This window comes from Chlorocebus sabaeus, chromosome 1 (genome assembly GCF_047675955.1).
Source record: "Chlorocebus sabaeus isolate Y175 chromosome 1, mChlSab1.0.hap1, whole genome shotgun sequence".
Classification (NCBI taxonomy): Eukaryota; Metazoa; Chordata; class Mammalia; order Primates; family Cercopithecidae; genus Chlorocebus; species Chlorocebus sabaeus.
This window is the reverse complement of record NC_132904.1, coordinates 104,944,473-104,964,612: the sequence shown is the minus strand read 5'-3', so window position 1 is coordinate 104,964,612 and position 20,140 is coordinate 104,944,473. Positions and strand designations below refer to the sequence as shown.

The 20,140-nt window shown below is 40.4% G+C and overlaps 1 protein-coding gene and 1 long non-coding RNA gene across 7 annotated transcripts in view; one reads left to right on the top strand and one right to left on the bottom strand.

The window, feature by feature from the left end:
* The window catches only part of EXPH5 (exophilin 5), an 86,660-nt gene extending 70,816 nt beyond the window's left edge, over positions 1 to 15,844 (top strand). For 3 of the 5 annotated variants that reach the window (XM_008020759.3, XM_073020865.1, XM_008020767.3), the window contains 2 exons: positions 2,725 to 2,863; positions 6,273 to 15,844. In XM_008020759.3, coding sequence (XP_008018950.3) covers positions 2,725 to 2,863; positions 6,273 to 11,674 — 5,541 coding nt within the window. In that variant the 3' untranslated portion in view covers positions 11,675 to 15,844. The remainder of the gene's footprint in view (positions 1 to 2,724; positions 2,864 to 6,272) is intronic. The other 2 variants (XM_008020760.3, XM_073020866.1) reach the window with 1 other exon arrangement.
* LOC119626583 (uncharacterized) lies at positions 3,389 to 8,780 on the bottom strand. 2 transcript variants are annotated; one of them, XR_005242739.2, is made up of 4 exons: positions 8,692 to 8,780; positions 7,036 to 7,454; positions 5,782 to 5,840; positions 3,389 to 3,754 (listed from the first exon to the last, which is right to left on the bottom strand). It is a non-coding gene; the product is annotated as an uncharacterized lncRNA (long non-coding RNA). The 2 variants fall into 2 exon arrangements; XR_012094520.1 differs by having other exon boundaries at positions 3,389 to 5,840.
* Positions 15,845 to 20,140: the final 4,296 nt, after the last annotated feature.

The window sequence follows — 20,140 nt, the reverse complement described above, 5'->3', positions numbered from 1 at the left end:
AGTGAGCTGACAATAAAGACTGTAAAGGGAAGTAGGTGAGTGTAGGATGAGTTAAAGTGCAGTCATGAGTGACAGAGCCAGTTTGACAAAGGAAATCAAATGGAGTTTTGGCACAAGAAAGTGAGGGCTTGGGAGCGGATAATGTTCGCAAGGTTCTGAAGACAAAAGCTTGAAAGTAGGGCAGTGATTAGATTTTATGAAATTAAGATGAACATTTGTTAGTAAAAATAATAATAATAATAATAGCTGGGCGAGGTGGCTTACGCCTGTAATCCCAGCACTTTGCAGGGCTGAGGCAGGAGGATTGCCTGAGGTCAGGAGTTCAAGACCAGTCTGGCCAATATGGTGAAACCCCATCTCTACTAAAAATACAAAAAAATTAGCCAGGTGTAGTGGCGGGCGCCTGTAATCCAGCTGCTCGGGAGGCTGAGGCAGGGGAATTGCTTGAACCAGGGAGGTGGAGGTTGCAGTGAGCCGAGATTGCACCACTGCATTCCAGCCTGGGCGACAGAGCTAGACTCCACCTCGAAAAAGATAAATAAAATAAAAAATAATAATAAAGGAAAACAAATTTAGTTCTATATCATTCTCCTAAATCCTTTCATTGAAAACTAGCAATAGGTTTTTTTTTAAGCCATTTATTATTTATACAGTCATACCCTTGAGTGCCTTTGTTTCAGAACTACCAAATCAGCTCCTTATGGCCATCTGAGGGATTCTACCATTCTAGATCAGCAGTCCACAACCTTTTTGGCACCAGGGACCCACTTCATGGAAAACAACTTTTCCACGGAAAGGGCTGGTGGATGGTTTGGGAATGAAACTTCCACCTCTGATCATCAGGCATTAGATTCTCATAAGGAGAGCACAACCTACATCCTTCGCATGCACAGTTCATAGTAGGGTTCGCCCTCCTGTGAGAATCTAAGGCCTAATCCCGGGGCTAAGCTGACTGGAAGCGGAGCTCAGGAGGTAATGCTCGCCCCTTACCCCACACTGTGCGGCCTGATTCCTAACAGGCCACAGATCAGTACCAGTCTGCGGCCCAGGGGTCAGGGACCCCTATTCTAGATGACCTTTAATGGAAACACATTTTTCCCCCTAAATCCTCAGGTTCACAATTTATTTTTATTTTTTATTTATTTTATTTTATTTCATATATTTTTTTGAGACAGAGTCTCCCTCTGTCTCTCAGCTTGGAGTACAGTGGTGTCATCTTAGCTCACTACAACCTCCACCTGCCCAGTTCAGCCTCCCAGGTAGCTGGGATTACAGGCATCTGCCACCACGTCCAGCTAATTTTTGTATTTTTGTTTTCTTGTGGGTTTTTTTTTTTTTTTTTTTTTGAGATGGAGTCTTGCTCTGTGGCCCAGGCTGGTGTGCAGTGGCGTGATTTTAGCTCACTACAACTTCCGCCTTCCAAGTTCAAGTGATTCTCCTGGCCCAGCTTCTGGAGCAGCTGGGATTATAGGCACTGGCCACCACATCCAGTTAATTTTTGTATTTTTAGTAGAGACAGGGGTTTCACCATGTTGGCCAGGCTGGTTTCGAACTCCTGGCCTCAAGTGATCTGCCCACCTTGGCCTCTCAGTGCTGGGATTACAGGCATGAGCCACCGCACGCAGCCAAGTTCACAAATCTTAAGGTCCACTAAGAGTTCTAGCTAACAGACTCTTGAAAAAAAACGGACATCGTTAGGAAATCCAAAATCCAAGCCATTGGGGCCATGGAGACAGCACTCCAAACTCGAGAGGGGTCAATTTCTTTCCTCTCTGCAAGGAACCCCCACTAAGATCTGTGTAATGCTGTTACCGCACCCCACCACTTACCCAAAGTTAGCCTTTGGTTGGAAGGTTTCCTTAGTATTGTTCCTTCCGTGGTGGCCAGGAAGATGTTACCAGAAAAAGGTCTGGATCCAGAACCCCAAGAGAGGGTTCTTGGATCTCGCACAAGAAGGAATTCAGGGCGAGTCTGTAAAGTGAAAGCAAGTTTATTAAGAAAGTAAAGGAATAAAAGAATGGCTATCTCATAGACAGAGCAGCCCCGAGGGCTGCTGGTTGCCCATTTTTATGATTATTTCTTGATGATATTATGCTAAACAAGGGGTGGCTTATTCATTCCTCCCCTTTTTAGCCCATATAGGGTAACTTCCTGACATTGCCATGCCATTTGAAACTGTCATGGCGCTGGCGGGAGTGTAGCAGTGAGGACAACAGGAGAGGTCCCTCTTGTTGCCATCTTGGTATTTGGTGGGTTTTAGCCGGCTTCTTTAGTGCAACCTGTTTTATCAGCAAGATCTTTATGACCTGTACCTCGTGCCAACCTCCAGTCTCATCCTGTGACTTAGAATGCCTTAACCGGCTGGGAATGCAGCTCAGTAGGTCTCAGCCTTACTTGACGCAGCCCCTATTCGAAATGGAGTTGCCCTGATTCAAACGCCTCTGACAGTGCTGTGTCAAGTTTGCAGGAAACTTTGGCAGAGAGAGGCTCAGTACCTTGCCTGAAGTCTCATCACTGAAAGAATTAATGTAGGTATAGAGAAGTTGCAGGTCAGTTACAAATGGCAAAAACAACACATTGGAAATTGAGAAATAAATATTAGAAAAATGGATTTGTAGTCCTTAGACTAATATTTTTAAGCTTGGGACAGTTTGGTGGGAGCGTGTGAGTATTTTGACTGGTGAAGGCTCAGAAATAATATTGTGTTCTCTACTTTAAAATTAGCAGACAAAAATATACAGTTCACCTCTGGAAAATCAACTAGTTGACAGTGCATTTGTCCCAAAGCCAGCAGTCATGAGGGAGGAGAGTGGCATGCCTCCGCCGTGGGACGCTTCACTGCTGGAGAATGAGTTTTTCCAAGGTAAGTTCATGTATTAAATTGCCTTTGCAACTACTGGTACTAAAGGAAGTAAACAATAACTAGTTTGTATTAAACTACTCGAAACATATCAAACGCTGTACTTTAATTTTTACGTCCTCCTGTTTAGCTTATTTGAAGAGGATGCTGACATGTTATTAACACAAGTATTAAGAACTTATGATTAAATATAATCTGAGCAAATATTCTCAAATCAAGGACTGATAAATATATGGAGTAGTAATAATGTTTAATATTTAACCACAGGGATCAGAGTTCGAGACCCCATCTCTACTGAAAATAATACAAAAATTAGCTAGGCATGGTGGCATGCACCTGTAATCTCAGCTACACGGGAGGCTGAGGCAGGAGAATTGCTTGAACCTGGGAGGCAGAAGTTGCAGTGAGCTGAGATCGTGCCACTGCATTCCAGCCTGGGTGAGAGAGCAAGACTCCATCTTGGAAAAAAAAAAAAAAATTAACCTCAGGTAAAAAGGAAATACGTCTTTAGGAAATACATCTACAAAGTTTGCTGTTTAATAGACTTTTATTGTTCCAGATTAGGACCGAAATACACTGTGATAAAATCTAATTCATTAGACAATTAACCTTGTATGATGATAAAAACTGAAACAGGTTCCAAAAGCAGTGGCGTTCCAAATGCACGTGTACCTTATCACTATCTGATCATAGTTCACTTTTACGAAGGTTATTCTGTATAAGCCCGGCCATTTGAAAAGTTAACTCTGAACTCGCCACCAGCTTCACCTTGAGGAACTACATTTAGTTTGCAAAGGCAGTACCGTCGCCTGGCCCCTATCGTGTGGTACAGCGGTCAGGAAGAGACAGTCAGCTGGACAGTCAACATAGGGGCTTTCTTCAGTCAGATGCTTCCTGGCAGAGAACAGAGGAAAATCTTTGCTCCAAAAGAAGGTTTTTTTGGAAGAGGAGAGCTACTGTTTATGGAATGAAAAAAGTAATAATAATGTGGCCTTTCTGAAAATAATGTAGAGAAGCAGAACAGGAATTGTTCTGACGTCAGGAGTGGTGAGTAAACAGCAGTGTTAATCTGGGATTCTAAGTGGCTTTAATTTAAAATCCTGTCGTGAGAATGTTAAGAGTGGTTACCTCTAGGTAGAATTCCTGGCAATTTACCTATATTGTTATACTTTTCTGTATTTTCTGTTGTAAATACTTTCTGCTCTTGTAGTCAGCCAAGACTTTAAGGGGAAAGAAAAACATAAACAGCTTGAAAGGGAGAATGGACATCAAAGAGATTTTCATTATAATTTTTTTTAAAGATAGATTTTTATTCATTATGCAGTTTTGTTTTGTTTTGTTTTGTTTTTGCCCCACCTTATACCTCAGCATTGCTTATTTTATTGTGGCTATAGGGAATAAATTACTTCAGGTCCTAGGGATATATAAATATTTTTCACTAAAACATTAACAGATTATTCCCTAAAGAATTCCTTAATTACATATCCTTAATGTTCAAGATCAGTTTTTCTTTTGGTTGTACCAACTTAATAACACCAACTTGCAAATAAAATAGGATAGGGAAAAATCCAGAACAGATTTTTTTAAATCCCTTTAGCATCTGCCCTAACATAATTGGCATGTTGTATGTACATTTCACCTATGTGTGCTCAGACACTTAACATTTCCTGTCATTATACAGTTGAAATAAAATTTGTAATTTCTGTGTATTTATTGAACATGAATATAGTAAACTATATCTACTATAGAGTGAGTCTTAGAGAGTCTACAAACCTCAAAAGATTATGATTCTATTCAAAGTCTAATGGGTTTTTATTGAGGAAAACATGTCAAGTACAATTAAATTGATACAATTCAAAGAAAAGCCAACTGTGTCACCAAAAGGTAACACAGGCTTGTCTGAGATCACAGAGGCTGTGGTCCTAGAGAGCAAGAGCCCTGGGTCTGGGCTTGGTCTAGGTCTTCAGTTATCATAAGGAGGCCCCTGGGCACTGACTTTGACATCACCCCCGACTTTGCTCCTGAGAGAAAAGTAATCATTATTTGACAACAGCAGCTTCACGTCTTTGTAAAACTGTGAGCTCATCTCATAGTAAAATCATCTGTATGGTTCATAAAGAGCAAAATATGAAAAGTGAGGGGTTTTTTTCTGTCTTTTTTTTTTTTTTTTTTTGAGACAGAGTCTTGCTCTGTCGCCCAGGCTAGAGTGCAGTGGCACCATCTCGGCTCACTGCAAGCTCCGCCTCCCAGGTTCACACCATTCTCCTGCCTCAGCAGGAGAATTCTCAGCCTCCTGAGGACCTGGGACTGCAGGCACCCGCCACCACGCCTGGCTAATTTTTTGTATTTTTAGTAGACACGGGGTTTCACCGTGTTAGCCAGGATGGTCTCGATCTCCTGACCTCGTGATCCACCCGCCTCGGCCTCCCAAAGGGCTGGGATTACAGGCGTCAGCCACTGTGCCTGGCTGAAAAGTGAGCTTTTATGGCACAGAGGTTGCATTGCATAGTGGTCGTGTGCATCGACTCAGGAAACAGACGGTCTGGGTTCAAATCCCAGCGCTGTGTGATCTTAGGAATTTGCTTAATCTCTTCTTGCTTCTGTTTCCTTATTATAGAATAATAATAGTAATAGGACCAACCTTCTAAGGTGGTGTGAGGATTTAATGAGTTAATATATTAAGTGTTTAGGACTCTGCCTGACACACAGAAAGTGCTGTTTTATAGGAGTGTTCATGGGTATTAATTTTTCCAGAAAAAAAAATCTACCATTGGCATATCATTTAATAATATTATCTGACACTTTTAATTATATATATTGCTCGAATCCCCCATCCACCTAAGTATGTTCATAAATTAGGTGCTAAGCTTTTGGTGGTAATACTGTTTTACAGTACAACCTAGAAATCATATGCTACTTACAGAGGCTCATTTCTATTATGATCCCAGGAGGTATACACAGCTGGAAATATTGTAGCAACCTAGTGACATGAAAGAAATGAAAAGACAAGGCTTAACAACACTAACAATTGTCTAGTTATTCAATGTCTGCATTATTAGTTCCCTTTTATTACTATCCCATACCTTAGAAAAACTCAGCACACTTTGGATGCACTAAAAAAAACCATGATTAAAATTCATTGTTAGAAGAATATAGTTCTATTTCCTTAGGGCGTTATGGAAGGTTCACTTTGAAAAAAAGTGATTTGAAAAAGCAGGAAATAAATTTTCATTATAGTCTTGTAAAAGTCAGGCTATCTTAAAAATATAATCAAAATTAATGTTACAACATTTATGATAATATGATAAAATTATAAATGATTATGTTTCTTGAAAAGGAGATTTCAATAACTCAAATTATTATTAAACTGTAAAAACATATACAAAAAAGTTGATTCACATTCTCTTTTCAGTTTTAGATGACTTGGATAGCAAATTGGCTCAGGAACAGTCTGCAAGCTCAATGAATACCAGAGCACCCCTCAACTATGGATCAAGGACACAGTTCAGTCACTTTTATTCCAGTGGTAGCAGACATGGTAATATCACAGAAAGGCACAAAAAACACTATAATGAAACTTCCAATATGTCTATCTATGACATCCTAAGACCAGGAACTCCTAGGGAAGGTTTTAAAACCTTTTCTCCTAGGACAAGGACAATTTATGATATGTACAGGACAAGGGAGCCCAGAGTCTTTAAAGAAGATTATGTGCAAAAGAATACTTTTGGAAGTACTTCGCTGTGTTTTGACAGCAGACAACGGTCGGCCTTACCAGCCACAGGGCATTTCACAGCAAGAAGCTTACATTTTCCAGCCACAACTCAGAACAAGAGTGGGTTTATACCACCAAGGCACCAGCAGAGTCCAAAGAGAACTCCTTTATCATCCATCATATGGAACAGATCGGATTCCTCTAGAGATAGGGAGAACCAGGAAGAGTTCCTGAGGGCACCATCACCAATGGAAATTGACCCTGCTGACAAGTATGTGTATCCCAGGGGTTTTCAGGAGAATAGGAAATATGAATCGTACCATTCACAGAATGTTTACCAACGTGTTAGTTTAAATGTTCCCATGGAGAATGCAATGAGTCCTGACACTTTTGAGAACTCAGAGAATATGCCATTCTACCATCAAAGCAACCCATTTGCCAGGTCTTTCTTCAGCCATACCTTTGGACGAAGCGGAGAACAGAGGAGATTTGGACAAAGTCCTTTTTGGAGCCAACAGAAAGGACATTCTTTCTGGTCTGACTTTCATCAAAGCAGGAAATCATTCAGTTCTTCTGACAGAGACTTTGAAATGATTTCCATGGAAGCAAATAGTGCATCAGCCATTCATGGCCATAGTATTTCTTCTGAACACTGGGAATCATTTTCTTCTGGTTATGGAACAGATGTTTCCAGAGTCCAAGAAGAGCCACATCCATGGCAGTTTGATTTTCAGACATCCACACTGGAGAGCATGGCGGTATCACATGGTAATGAGACCAAGTTGACTCCTCATTTTGGCACACCAAATGTTTGCTCCATGACTGGTTCAAGCTATCACGTCAAATCTGGTGAGTTGGTAAGCCAACAGGACAGTTCTCCTGTAGAAGTACATATAAACAAAGAAGCTTCCTCATTTGGAATTGCTCAGACTCTAGCACCCTCGTTCAAAACTTCCTTTCCCCAGACTTCTGATGACAGAAGGAATCCTCAGAGTCCCAACTTGCAGAATCCCACAGTCACTTTGCAGAAAATTATTCCTAATAAGCCTGCCTCTCATCCAATGAGAAGCTATACAGAAGTCACTGTGACCAACAGCAATTCAATTGACTCTCTGCCTCTTGCCAAAAGCCAGCCCAGTATCTTGGTCACAGAAGTGAATAATGAGAAAGACTTAAATGAATCTATTTCAGAAGACGACCAACAGCTAAGCAAGATGGACCAGACAAACAAGGCAGGTGAAGTACCCCAACCTGTTTCACAGAGAGGGATCTCAAACTCTTTACCTGATTTTCAAAATCCTTTCTTCCAGGACTCAGCCAATAGCAACAAGTTTGGTTTTAGTGCATCTACCACAATAAGTTCAAAAAAGTCACCCAGAGTCTTTTCCAGGAAAGATACCTCCAAAATGTATACACCGCACAAAGATAAATCCAATGACATTAAACAAGATAAGAGGTTTACTGAGAACAGAAAACTTGGCTCAACGGCTTCCTTTCCTTTCATTCAGGAACACAGAACACCACCATCTTTCCCCAGGACAGACCAAGGTTGTCATCACCAGGAATTAACTGTAAGTAATGAAGATATTTCAAGCATTATTACAGATAACCACCGGAGCTCTGCACCAACTGATATTCAAAATGCACAATCTCCAGAAAAGCCTGTTATTTTAGATACTGAGGGAGAACAATGTGCCACAATTCATTCTACCAACTGCAGCAAGTTGACTGCTGGCCACAAGAGCTCGTGTGATTCTTTAGATCTGTCATCAGCTACACTACCAGATTCCTCACCATCAAATAATTCTTTCCTTGATGCTCCTATGGTTCCATCTACTACAGTTTTCTCCAGGAGAAGTCCTTCAGACAAAGATCTATCGCTAGGAGAAAGAGAAGAAAAAGACAATGCTGGGAAGAACCAAAAGAATCAGTTTATTTTAAGCCACTCAGAAAACCAAGAGAGAAATGATAATCATGTGCCTACACACGATGAAGTGGTTGATGTCAAATGCCATTCACACTCTCCTTTTAGGAATGAAAGAGGAAAGGGAAAAATAAGGCATCGTATATCCTGTATTGAAAAGTTAAGCAAAACAGAAAGTATATCAGTACCCACCAGTGATCACAGGAGCCTCATTGAAGCAAATCAAAGCAATTCCAAAGTTTCTGAGCTTGACACAATTTATTGTACCTTGCCAAGAAAATCAAGCAGTTTTCTCATACATGGCAGGCAGTCAGGAAGTAAAATAATGGCTGCTTCATTGAGGAATGGGCCACCTCCCTTCCAAATCAAAAATAATGTGGAAGATGCAATGGGGAACTACACATTAAATAAATTTAGTACCAGTTCTCCTGAGTCAGTGAATGAATGTTCCAAAGTCATTTCAGACTCAGCCCTGGAAGCACCTGAAGCCACAGAGAGAATGACAAATGTAAAAAGCAGTGGATCTACTTCCGTTAGAAAAGGACCCCTTCCATTCCTCATTAACCGGGCTATGTCGTGTCCCTCAGGGGAGCCACATGCCTCAACTGGAAAAGAAGAAAGAAAAAAGCCATTGACCTCAGGCACAGATGCTTCTGAGCTAACGCCAAGGGCTTGGGAGAGAATCATTAGCCCTGTGGAAAGTGACTCATCTGTTAGAGGTTGTTCTTTAACCAAAAGACACCACCAAGAGGAAAACTTCCAAGAATGCACTGAGAAAGAGGGTAAAATGGCTGCCTCCAGGAGAAGTGTACTTGCCCTTTCAAATGAAGACCCTTTACCTTTTTGTTCAGACTTGTCAGGAAAAGAACGTGGGAAAACATTACATAAAGTTAAGACAACTAGTACGTTTTCTGTTTCTGGTGATGAAGATAATGTAAAATGTCTGGAGGTGGTCTCAGTATATTATACTCTACCGAGGAAACCCAGCAAAAAATTCTGTAACCTCCTTCAACAGTATACGCAAAATACTAATTCACTTACAGAATCACCTCAAGTGGAAACTGAAACATTTCGTAATGCTTTAGAAAAAGACGAACAGAATTATTTTACACGAGAGCAGTCAGGAACACCTTCATGTGAAAATCTAAAGATGTCGGTCAACTCTGATCAGACGCTCACCACTGAAAATATGACTGCCTTCGGATTATCAAATAGGGGGCCCCTAGTGCCTACATTACAGGAAATGGCTTCTGTTGAGGCAGTTTCTCTTCCTGAAGAGGAATCTAAAGCTAGAGAGATTTTTTCAGTTAATTTAGCTAAAACACCTCTAGGTGATTCAGAAAACAAGAAAGAAAGAGGTAAAAAACTGCAAAGTGAAACCCTGCATACTTTATTGATGCTTCAGAGAAAAAATATTTCCGAAGAAAAATCTGAAAATTGTCAACAATCCATTAATTCAAGTAACAGTGGTCCCTCTAGTCTTCCAGCTCTTTCAGAAGTTAATATTGGAAATTCCCAAGCCAGAAGAAATTCTTGGGAGTTTACAGGGAGTGGTAGAGCCATTCCTTTTACTGGAAGTGGGAAGTGTCCTCAGAAAGATCACACATCCACAACTGTAAGTGATGACTCCAGTGGATCACAGCCTAGGGAAGGCAGAGGGAACATCGGAACCAACTGCCAAAAAATGACTAATAAAACACTTTCTCACTCAGAGAGTCGAGTCTTTGCTCTTACTCCAGCATTGCATAAACTACAGCTTGGTGAGGAGACTCAGTCAGATGAACCAAACTTAGAGAGTCTGCAGTCTGAACCCAGAGAATTACCTCAAAGAAGTCAGGAGGCACATATGACAGAGAGCAGGAAGGCTGAAGATGAAATGCAGAAATCAGCTTGGGATCAACCTTCACTTCCTGAAGGAAACAATAAAAATAAAACCAATTCTGATGACCTAGTAAAGGGGGAAAATAGATCTTCAGTTAAACACAGATTGGCAGTCATGTCTAAAGCAAACAGAAAATTCCCAGCTAAAGATGTAAGCCCCAGAAGACATGTAGCTACTATCTTCCCCCAAAGTGGAAGCAGATCTGGCTTTGACCATTTATCTCTTGGCACAGTGGAGTGCAACCCACTGTTCCCTGAGCCTACTCCAAAATCTGCAGAGTCCGTAGGCGAAAGCAGGTTGAGTGAGGATGGAAAGCATGTGAAGAAATCCGAGAACCCTCTCCCCATTACTGTACTACCCAACAGAGAACCTTCTACACACGTCAGCAACCAGAAGTCTAACAGCATTTCACAACAACATCAGAACAAGTTTAAAAATGTCTCAGAATCACCATCAAAGCATGAGATTTCTAGAGATGTCACAGTAGCTGAGAATTTAGAAAGAGAATCAGGAGCCCCATCCCCCATCACATTCACCAGCCTCAGGGAAGCAGAATTCTCTGACAATCAGAGGAGGCTGAGCCCTCCTTTTCCACTGGAGCCTGCACAGAAATCTAGAGTAAGCATCCCACTGGCCAGTTTTCTGCGGCAACAAAGGAGTGCTTCATCTCTGGAGTGGGAACCTGAGCCACACCTCTATCGTTCAAAGAGTTTAAAAAGCATTAATGTGCATGGCGATCTACTACGAAAAAGTCATCCTCCAAAAGTCAGAGAGCGCCATTTTTCTGAAAGCACTTCTATTGACAATGCCCTGAGTCGACTGACCCTTGGGAATGAATTCTCTGTCAACAATGGGTACAGTCGAAGATTCAGATCTTTTTCTGAACTCCCCTCCTATGATGGAAATGAAAGTTGGGCTTATCGCAGCGGCACAAAAACAGGTCCCAGGTCTGCAACATCTATATACAGACCTATAGACTATGGGATCTTTGGGAAAGAACAACAATTAGCTTTCTTAGAGAATGTAAAGAGGTCACTTACACAAGGAAGATTATGGAAACCAAGTTTTCTTAAGAACCCTGGCTTCCTAAAAGATGATTTGAGGAACGCTGCCAACCCCTCAGAGTCGTTAAGCTCAAATTCTCCCTGTAGTCAGATGCCAGAAGATGGCTTATCTCCAAGTGAACCGCTTAATATCTACGAAGATGACCCAGTGGACTCAGATTGTGACACAGACACAACCACAGATGATGAATACTACCTGGATGAAAATGACAAAGAGTCAGAACTGTGAGGCTTTTTTAATAAAATGCTTTACCTTTTTCACCAAAAGCTTATAATGGAACTGAGGTGTATGTGTGCATGTGCATGGGAGGATAAAAGATCTAGTCTGGGCAGTGTCTGCTCTGAAATGTCCCACATCTCCTTTTTTTCCTCCACACCCTATATAGATACTTCCTGAATGTTAGAACAATGAATTCTTGTTTTGAGAGAGTCTCTGCTATTTTTTCTCTCTGTAAATGTTCTTAGCCTGCCTTTCCACCACTCCCACTTAATCCCTAATTCACTGTCTGATTTGGGCTTTCTGCTTTACTTCCCTCCTAACATTTTTCATCTTTAATTGTGATTTACAACCCTAATATCCCAGGCACACATACAAAACTTACTAATTACCCCACACAACTGTGAAACTCTGTATGACTTCTTCCAGTCCACACCCTATACTCATGACATTAAATAAAAGATAGGGATGATAACAATGGGGTAAATATTATCGTCCTGTTTGACTCATGAACATTTAGGAAGTTTAAGGTGATGATCTTCTCTTTCAAACAAAGATAAAGGATTTTTTTTTTTTTAACCTGAGAAACTGCAAAAAGGAAAAAAAAAAAAGATAAAGGAATTTTCTAGGTACATCCTGTTATATCCGTAGTGGAGCCTGGGAGGCACATGGTCAAAGCACATGTTGAGGTTATAGATGAAGACCTGAATCCCTACCCTAGTAAGCCAATAGAAGGTTAGCACTCCTAGAAATTCCTCTGAAACTGTGGGGCACTGGCAGGATTATTAAGGACTTTTAGTCAAGCCAAGGACTTAGGCCAGGCAACCCAGCCATACAGAGAGTTGCCTGGTCACAGAATTTCTGCTTATGAAGAGAACATAGCTGAGGAGCAGAGAGAGGAAATAGGCATCTCTTCATGGGACCAACTTGTCTTTACTGCAGCTCTCTCAGCAACTGGCTTTTCCCATTTCCTCAGAACTATCCATTTTCACATTTTCTTTTGTTGTTGTTCTTGTTGTTTGGTTTTGTTTTGTTTTTGTTTTTTGGAGATGGAGACTTGCTCTGTCACCCAGGCTGGAGTGCAGTGGCATGATCTTGGCTCACTGCAACCTCTGCCTCCTGGGTTCAAGCGATTCTCCTGCCTCAGCCTCCTGGGTAGCTGGGATCACAGGCGCACCCAGGCGCATGCCACCACGCCCAGCTAACATTTTTGTATTTTAGTAGAGACAGGGTTTCACCGTGTTGCCCAGGCTGGTCTCGAACTCCTGAGCTCAGGCAATCTGCCTGCCTCAGCCTCCCAAAGTGCTAGGATTACAGGTGTGAACCACCATGCCCAGGTTTGGTTTTTTTGTTTGTTTGTTTATTTTTTGAGATGGAGTCTTGTTCTTGTTGCTCAGGCTAGAGTGCAATGGTATGATCTCAGCCCACTGCAACCTCCTCCTCCCAAGTTCAAGCAATTATCCTGCTTCAGCCTCCTGAGTAGCTGGGACTACAGGCACCGGCCACCACACCTGGCTAAATTTTTTTTTTTTTTTTTTTTTTTTTTTTTGGTATTTTTAGTAGAGATGGAGTTTCACCGTGTTGACCAGGCTGGTCTCAAATCTTGACCTCAGGTGATCTGCCCACCTCGGCCTCCCAGAGTGCTGGGATTATGGCCATGAGCCACCGTGCCTGGCCCACATTTTCTTTAATTGCAAGGTAGACCACTTCTTTTCAGGTGGGACATTTTAGTCCCAAATATCAAGTGGGAACCTTGGCCAAGTCCCTCAACTGCCATCAAGTCAGATCTGATACCCTGGGATTCAGTCTTCACTGCAGGATCATTTACCAAACCCTTGGGAAATTCTAAGGCAGGGCTCCTAAGGGCCTGTCACTATGATTCTCTCAATAATTTATCTAGAGTAAACCACTTATGATACCCACTGATATTTTGACTTTCCTAACTCTTTAGTTGCCATGCGGAACCTTGGGGGATTTTTCTTCTAATTCAGGATAAAGACCAATAGATGGCAGTGAAGATAATCTGCTTTAACTACAGAGAGCATGCATTCCTGGATCTCAATACTATGATAGTCAACATGAATGGATTTTATCTTGTTTGGTTTATATTTGCTTCGTGACCTAATGTAATTTTCCATTTTTTATACCTAGTCTGTTTCTTCATTATAAACTAAGAATAATGATAGGTGTTGGTGAAGTGTATAGAGATCTGGAACTGATAGAGATTTAAGAAAGAGCTATATTATTATTATCCTTCTAACCATTCCCTTACCTAGACACAAAATGCCTGGGTTAGTTTACATGGTTCCCATGCAACTCAAAGCTAATGAGCATGAGGTAACTGACATGAAAGCTATTCCCTAAATCTGTCAACTATTTTAAACTTCAAGGTCTGACCAACCCTGAGCTCAAAAAGCTCAAAAATCAAATATTGTGAACTTTTCAATGCAAATTTGTATGGTAAAGAATAAATAACACTTTATTTCTTGTTTAATATATGTTTGTAAATTCTGCCTTTCCTCTTTTTCTATTTATCTGATTATTATTATTATTTTCTTTGAAATGGAGTCTCATTCTGTCACCCAGGCTGGGGTGCAATGGTACGATCTCGGCTCACTGCAACTTTCACCTCCTGGGTTCAAGTGATTCTCCTGCCTCAGCCTCCCGAGTAGCTAGGATTACAGGCGCCCACCATCGCGCCTGGCTAATTTTTGCATTTTTAGTAGAGACAGGGTTTCGCCATGTTGGCCGGGCTGGTTTCGAACTCCTGACCTCAGGTGATCTGCCCGACTCAGCCTCCCAAGCTGCTGGGATTACAGGCATGAGCCACCTTGCCCAGCCTATTTATCTGATTATGTAAATAAAATGTTTATCAACCATGACCTACATTTTCTATGCAATTTTAAGATACTCAGAGTTAATATTTTAATATTGAGTTTCTTGATTTTTTTAATGATCAGCTTTCAAATTATATTTCAATATATACTCTGAGTCTACGTGTATGCTACAAAAGGTGAAATTAAGTTAGCTTATTTTTCAGTGAGTTTAGGCTATATTAAGAGTTAGGTAAGTTAGGTAAGGGTGAAACTGCTTTGGGGCCCAGACTGCACTGGAATCTACTATTTAAATTCAAAGGTAATTGATGGCCAGTGTTCAGTTGCACTATTTGTAACATTTGCATGTTGGTCTGGCTCAAGTATCAGAAAAAAACAAAATTCATGAAAATAGCACCTTTTATAATTTTATGCTTTTATAAAGCACTTCGTTAAAGAAGTATAGCAAATTTCTATGTATTTTAACATATAAGTCGCTGCATTTTAATGTTCATTTTTGGTATAGCTATGGTAACTTATAATAGTCATTTTTATATTCATAACTTGTTTTTTGAAAGATATAATCATTATTAAAAGAAACATTCGTGTAAATGGAGTAAATCATGGGGGAATCAATCCTAATAAGTACCTTATAAATTATAAACTTGTTTATATACTAGATTTCTATAACCATAAATTTTATACTGTAAAGTCCATTTAAAATAGGGTTTAATGAGGTTATTTTAATTTTTAGAGACTCCCCTCTAAATAATTTACTCTTACATTGTAAATACATTGATGCCAACAAAATTCCTAGAGACTCCCCTCTAAATAATTTACTCTTACATTGTAAATACATTGATGCCAACAAAATTACAACAAAATTCCAAAGGTTTGGTTGGTGATAAGCTAATAAAAGCTACTTTGTGTAGGAGGTAAATATGTGTACTGGAGGGAGTAAAAATCCACTTAGGTTATGGCAAAGATGGGAATCAAACTGGAAAACTCATAGCTCCATAAAATTAATATTCTTTGTTAAGTGCCAAAGGGTTTAAGAGAACTTCTTGCTAAGAGTTTATTGATAATAATAATGCTTCAGAATATCCCATTTAAATGTACAGTGTAAATATGTAAAATATTTTACTTCCCAGGCAAGTTTGTGAATGTATTGCCACTTAGTGGCTCTTTGTGACTGGTGATTCTGTATATCTGAAACAAATAAGCTGTAAGCACTTTTGTTAAAACTTTGTCAAATAATCCTATTATGTACTTGTTCTCAGACCTGTTCTCTGGGTATGAAATGTGTTACAAGACAAGGTGCAAATTTGAAACAATGCCTGTATTGAAATAAATGATTTAAACAAATGCACTATTTGATTTGGTTTTTATTCACATCCTCAAATGATTATTATTTATTATTTTTTTTCCGAGATGGAGTCTCGCTCTGTCACCCAGGCTGGAGTGCAGTGGCTTGATCTTGGCTCACTGCAACCTCCACCTCCCGAGTTCGAACAATTCTCCTGCCTAAACCTCCTGAGTAGCTGAGATTACAGACATGCACCACCATTCCCAGCTAATTTTTTGATTTTTAGTAGAGATGGGGGTTTCACCATGTTGGTCAGGCTGGTCTCGAACTCCTGACCTTGTGATCCACCCACCTTGGCCTCCCAAAGTGCTAGGATTACAGGCATGAGCAACCGCACCTGGCCCAAATGATTATTTTTAAGTGTGAAAGTTTCAGGAAAAATATAAAAGGTGGGGGGCTTGAGGGAGGCATAAGTTTTCAAACCAGTCTTTCTTATGGCTATTGAATGAGATCTGCCATATAGGTGGTTTTAAAAAAACAGTGGCTTGCTTCTTTCTTATTTGTATCCAAAAAGTAACAGCCAACAGCAGAAAATCAATGTGCCTTGTTGCATAATAGGAGAGGAATGAAGAAAGTCTGACGTTTCTTTCTGGAGATGCTCACATTTATAAAGGAAGAGGGGCCGGGTGTTATGGCTCACACCTGTAATCCCAGCACTTTGGGAGACCAAGGCGGGTAAATCACCTGAGCTCAGGAGTCTGAGACCAGCCTAGCCTGGCCAACATGGTGAAACCCTGCCTCTACTAAAGTACAAAAATTAGCCGGGTATGGTGGCATGCACCTGTAATCCCAGCTACTCGGAGGCTGAGGCAGGAGAATCACTTGAACCTGTATGGCGGAGGTTGCAGTGAGCCAAGATCGCGTGGCTGCACTCCGGCCTAGGCAACAGAACAAGACTCTGTCTCAGGAAGAGGGAGCTACATGGAGTTGGGTCATCCACTGTCCAGCAGCACTGATGAAAGATAAGCAGGTCTCTCTAGTTGATATAAGTCATGCAATGTGAATTCCTCCCAAGCAAATTAATTAATAAATTTGTACTAATCTTTTACCTTTTCTGGAAAAGCAACCCCAAACCCTTTTACTATCAGGGACAAGAGAGTGTCATCATCTTGAATATGGACAGCATTTTATTCAAAATATTTTTGCTGTCCTTTATTAAAATTTAAAATACAGTGGATCAGCTGACTTTTAGTGATAGACAATAGAATCCTCTCTGGCTGGTTCAGATAGAAAAACATCTATTGGAGGCTGGGCGCAGTGGCTCATGCCTGTAATCCCAGCACTTTTGGAGGCCAACGCAGGCAGATCACTCGAGGTCAGGAGCTCAAGATCAGGGACTGGCCAACACGGCAAAACCCCATCTCTACTAAAAATACAAAAATTAACCACGTGTGGTAGTGGGTACCTGTAATCCCAGCTACTGGGGAAGTTGAGGTGGGAGAATGGCTTGAAACCAGGAGGCAGAGGCTGCAGTGAGCAGAGATCACGCCACTGCACTCCAGCCTGGATGACAGAGTGAGACTCCACCTCAAAAAAAAAAAAAAAAAAAAAAAAGCAAGAAAGAAAAGGAAAAGGTCTATTAAATTGTAAATTTTGCTCTCAAACTCATTAATAGAGATAAGGAGATAGATTTTGAGCTGAAATTCCAGGACCAATTCTAAAATCCATGCCGCAGAATTGGACCTGCCAAGGGAGCTGCTGTCTCTGTTATGACCAGGAAGATGCCGAATCAGGACATCGAGTGGGCCAATGTCCTGAATCACCACCTTCATTTGGTCCAGAAATTGCTCCTATAGAAATAAAAACACTAGTATGTATAGACTTGCATGTAGGATTTTTATTGCTACAATGTTTGTTGTGGTAAAACCTGGAAACAAAGTTAATACCTGATTGAGAAATGACTGAACATATTATAGAACACTTACATATGTAATATTGTAAAACCATTGAAAATTCCTCTTTCGCTTTAGAAACTGTCTAATTTTCAATGTCACTAAGTTGACTTAGAAGAATTTCCATGAGGTACTGTTGAGGGAGAAAAGTAAAATTCCATTTTTGTAAAGCATTCACCAAGAAACCTGCATATGCATGCGTACACATGGAGGGGCACACTGGTTATTAACGTCGGTTGTTTTGTAGACAGGTGTTGGGGGAGAGGACGTTCAAGAACAGGAGAAAAGAGAGAGAAGTTTCTTTCCTCTAAAGAAGAAACTGTAAATATACACACATATATGAATATATATAGAAATATATAAATAAATGAGAATAGTTTTTATTCATGTACTTAAGTGCAATGATTTATCGGGGGTATACAGATTAAAAACTAAACATAAGTTTTTAAAGGATTTCTGTACAGGAGAGTATTTAATAAATTACTTTTCTTTCTTAAAAAATTGATCATCGGCCAGGCGCAGAGGCTCATGCCCATAATCCCAGCATTTTGGGAGCCCAAGGCAGGTGGATCACTTGAGGTCAGGAGTTCGAGACCAGCCTAACCAACATGGTGAAAACCCATCTCTACTAAAAATAAAAAATTACGTGGCATCATGGTGCACGCCTATAGTCCCAGCTACTCGGGAGGCTGAGGCAGGAGAATTGCTTGAACTCGGGAGGCGTTAAACCCAGGAGGCAGAGGTTGCAGTGAGCTGAGATTGTGCCACTGCACTCTAGCCTGGGTGACAGAGTGAGACTCTGTCTCAAAAAAAAAAAAAAAAAAAAAAAAAAAATTGATGATCATACTTGATTCTACAAAACATTGTGTTTTAATAATACAAATGCTAGTACTAAGTTTCCCTCTAGGCCCATGTTCTTTTCCCAAATCATCCTTTCTAGATTATGTCATCTTTCCAGTCTGGGAATTACAATTCCATTCTAGAAATGTTTTGGAGAGATGTGGTAGGTACTGATATGATTGCCTAGTAGATCCTTTTTCTTTGCTCTGGAAACTGACATCCCCTCCCTTCAGGCCATATGTTGACTGTGGAAGAATCAATGTTCTTATTCAACCCTAAAAATCTGGGCACAATTGATTGTTTCAAGGTGGAATGTTTTGAAAGAAATTGGTTCTGGATGGAAGTTAATATTTAAACCAATTGTCTCACCGTCTAAAATGTACCCTATAGACTGTAATACCTGGAAGGGCAGGGACTGAGTTTATATCCCTAGCACCTTGCATAATGCATGACATAAAGTCATGATATAAAGTGTGTGTTGAATAAATATTGTTGATATTATTAAAGTTTTGTGCATTTTATGGGATCTAATCTTGTCTAACCCTATGTAAGTTTTTTTATTCATTAGTGACATTGAAAATTAGACAATTTCCACAAAAATTAGCCAGGCTTGGTGGCTTGCCCCTGTAGGCCCAGCTACTCAGGAGGCTGAGGCAGGAGAATCACTTGAACCTGGGAGACAGAAGTTCAATGAGCCGAGATCACACCATTGCACTCCAGCCTGGGTGACAGAGCGACAGTCTGTCAAAATAAAATAAATGAATAAATAAAAATTAAAGAAAGAAAATTACACAATTTCTAAAGTTAAAGAGGAATTTATTATAAAGATGCAAGGATGTCTCAGAAACCAGAAATAGAGAGGCTGCTCATGAACTGTACCAGACTCTAGTGCACCACACATAATCCAGAGAGTTTTCTGTATTTCTCTTCTGTTTTCAGAATACGAGGGAAAAAAATAGCAAGGGTTATAATGCTTCTGTTGGAGAGCAGTCAGTATGTCAAAAATCTCCTAACCTTGATTTTAAACTCTCAGGGAAAGGGGATTAGTTCAGCATGAGTCAGTTTCCAAACTAGGAACCAATGAACAGTAGCCATAGTTAAAGTTATGCTGCTACAAAGCCTCACTGTTAACCAGGTAGACTGTGGAGTAAAAAAAGAGGAGTTACCAGAAAAGGTGGAAATGTTATAAACTGAGACGACAATAATTAGCTATGAATTTTATGTGACATTAATGTAAAGATTCCAGGGGCCAGTGCAATTCACAGAAGTGTATTGAATCTAGACCTTCCAGAGTCACACACTGACTATAATTCTATGTGTTTGAGTTTGGAGTTCAATATGGAGATGAATGTGAAAGGGAATGAAAAACTTCTCGGAGTGTATCATTTACTTCAAAGTTTTATACATGATGTTCCTCCTATCCAGAATGCTCTCCTCCTTCTCTTTATGTGACTGATTCCTATTTGACCTTCAAGGTTCGGCATAGATGTCATCTCTTTCAGAAGCCTCTCTTGGTTTTTCCAAGACTAGGTTAGCTGGCCTTCATATGTAGTGTATAAGTACACTG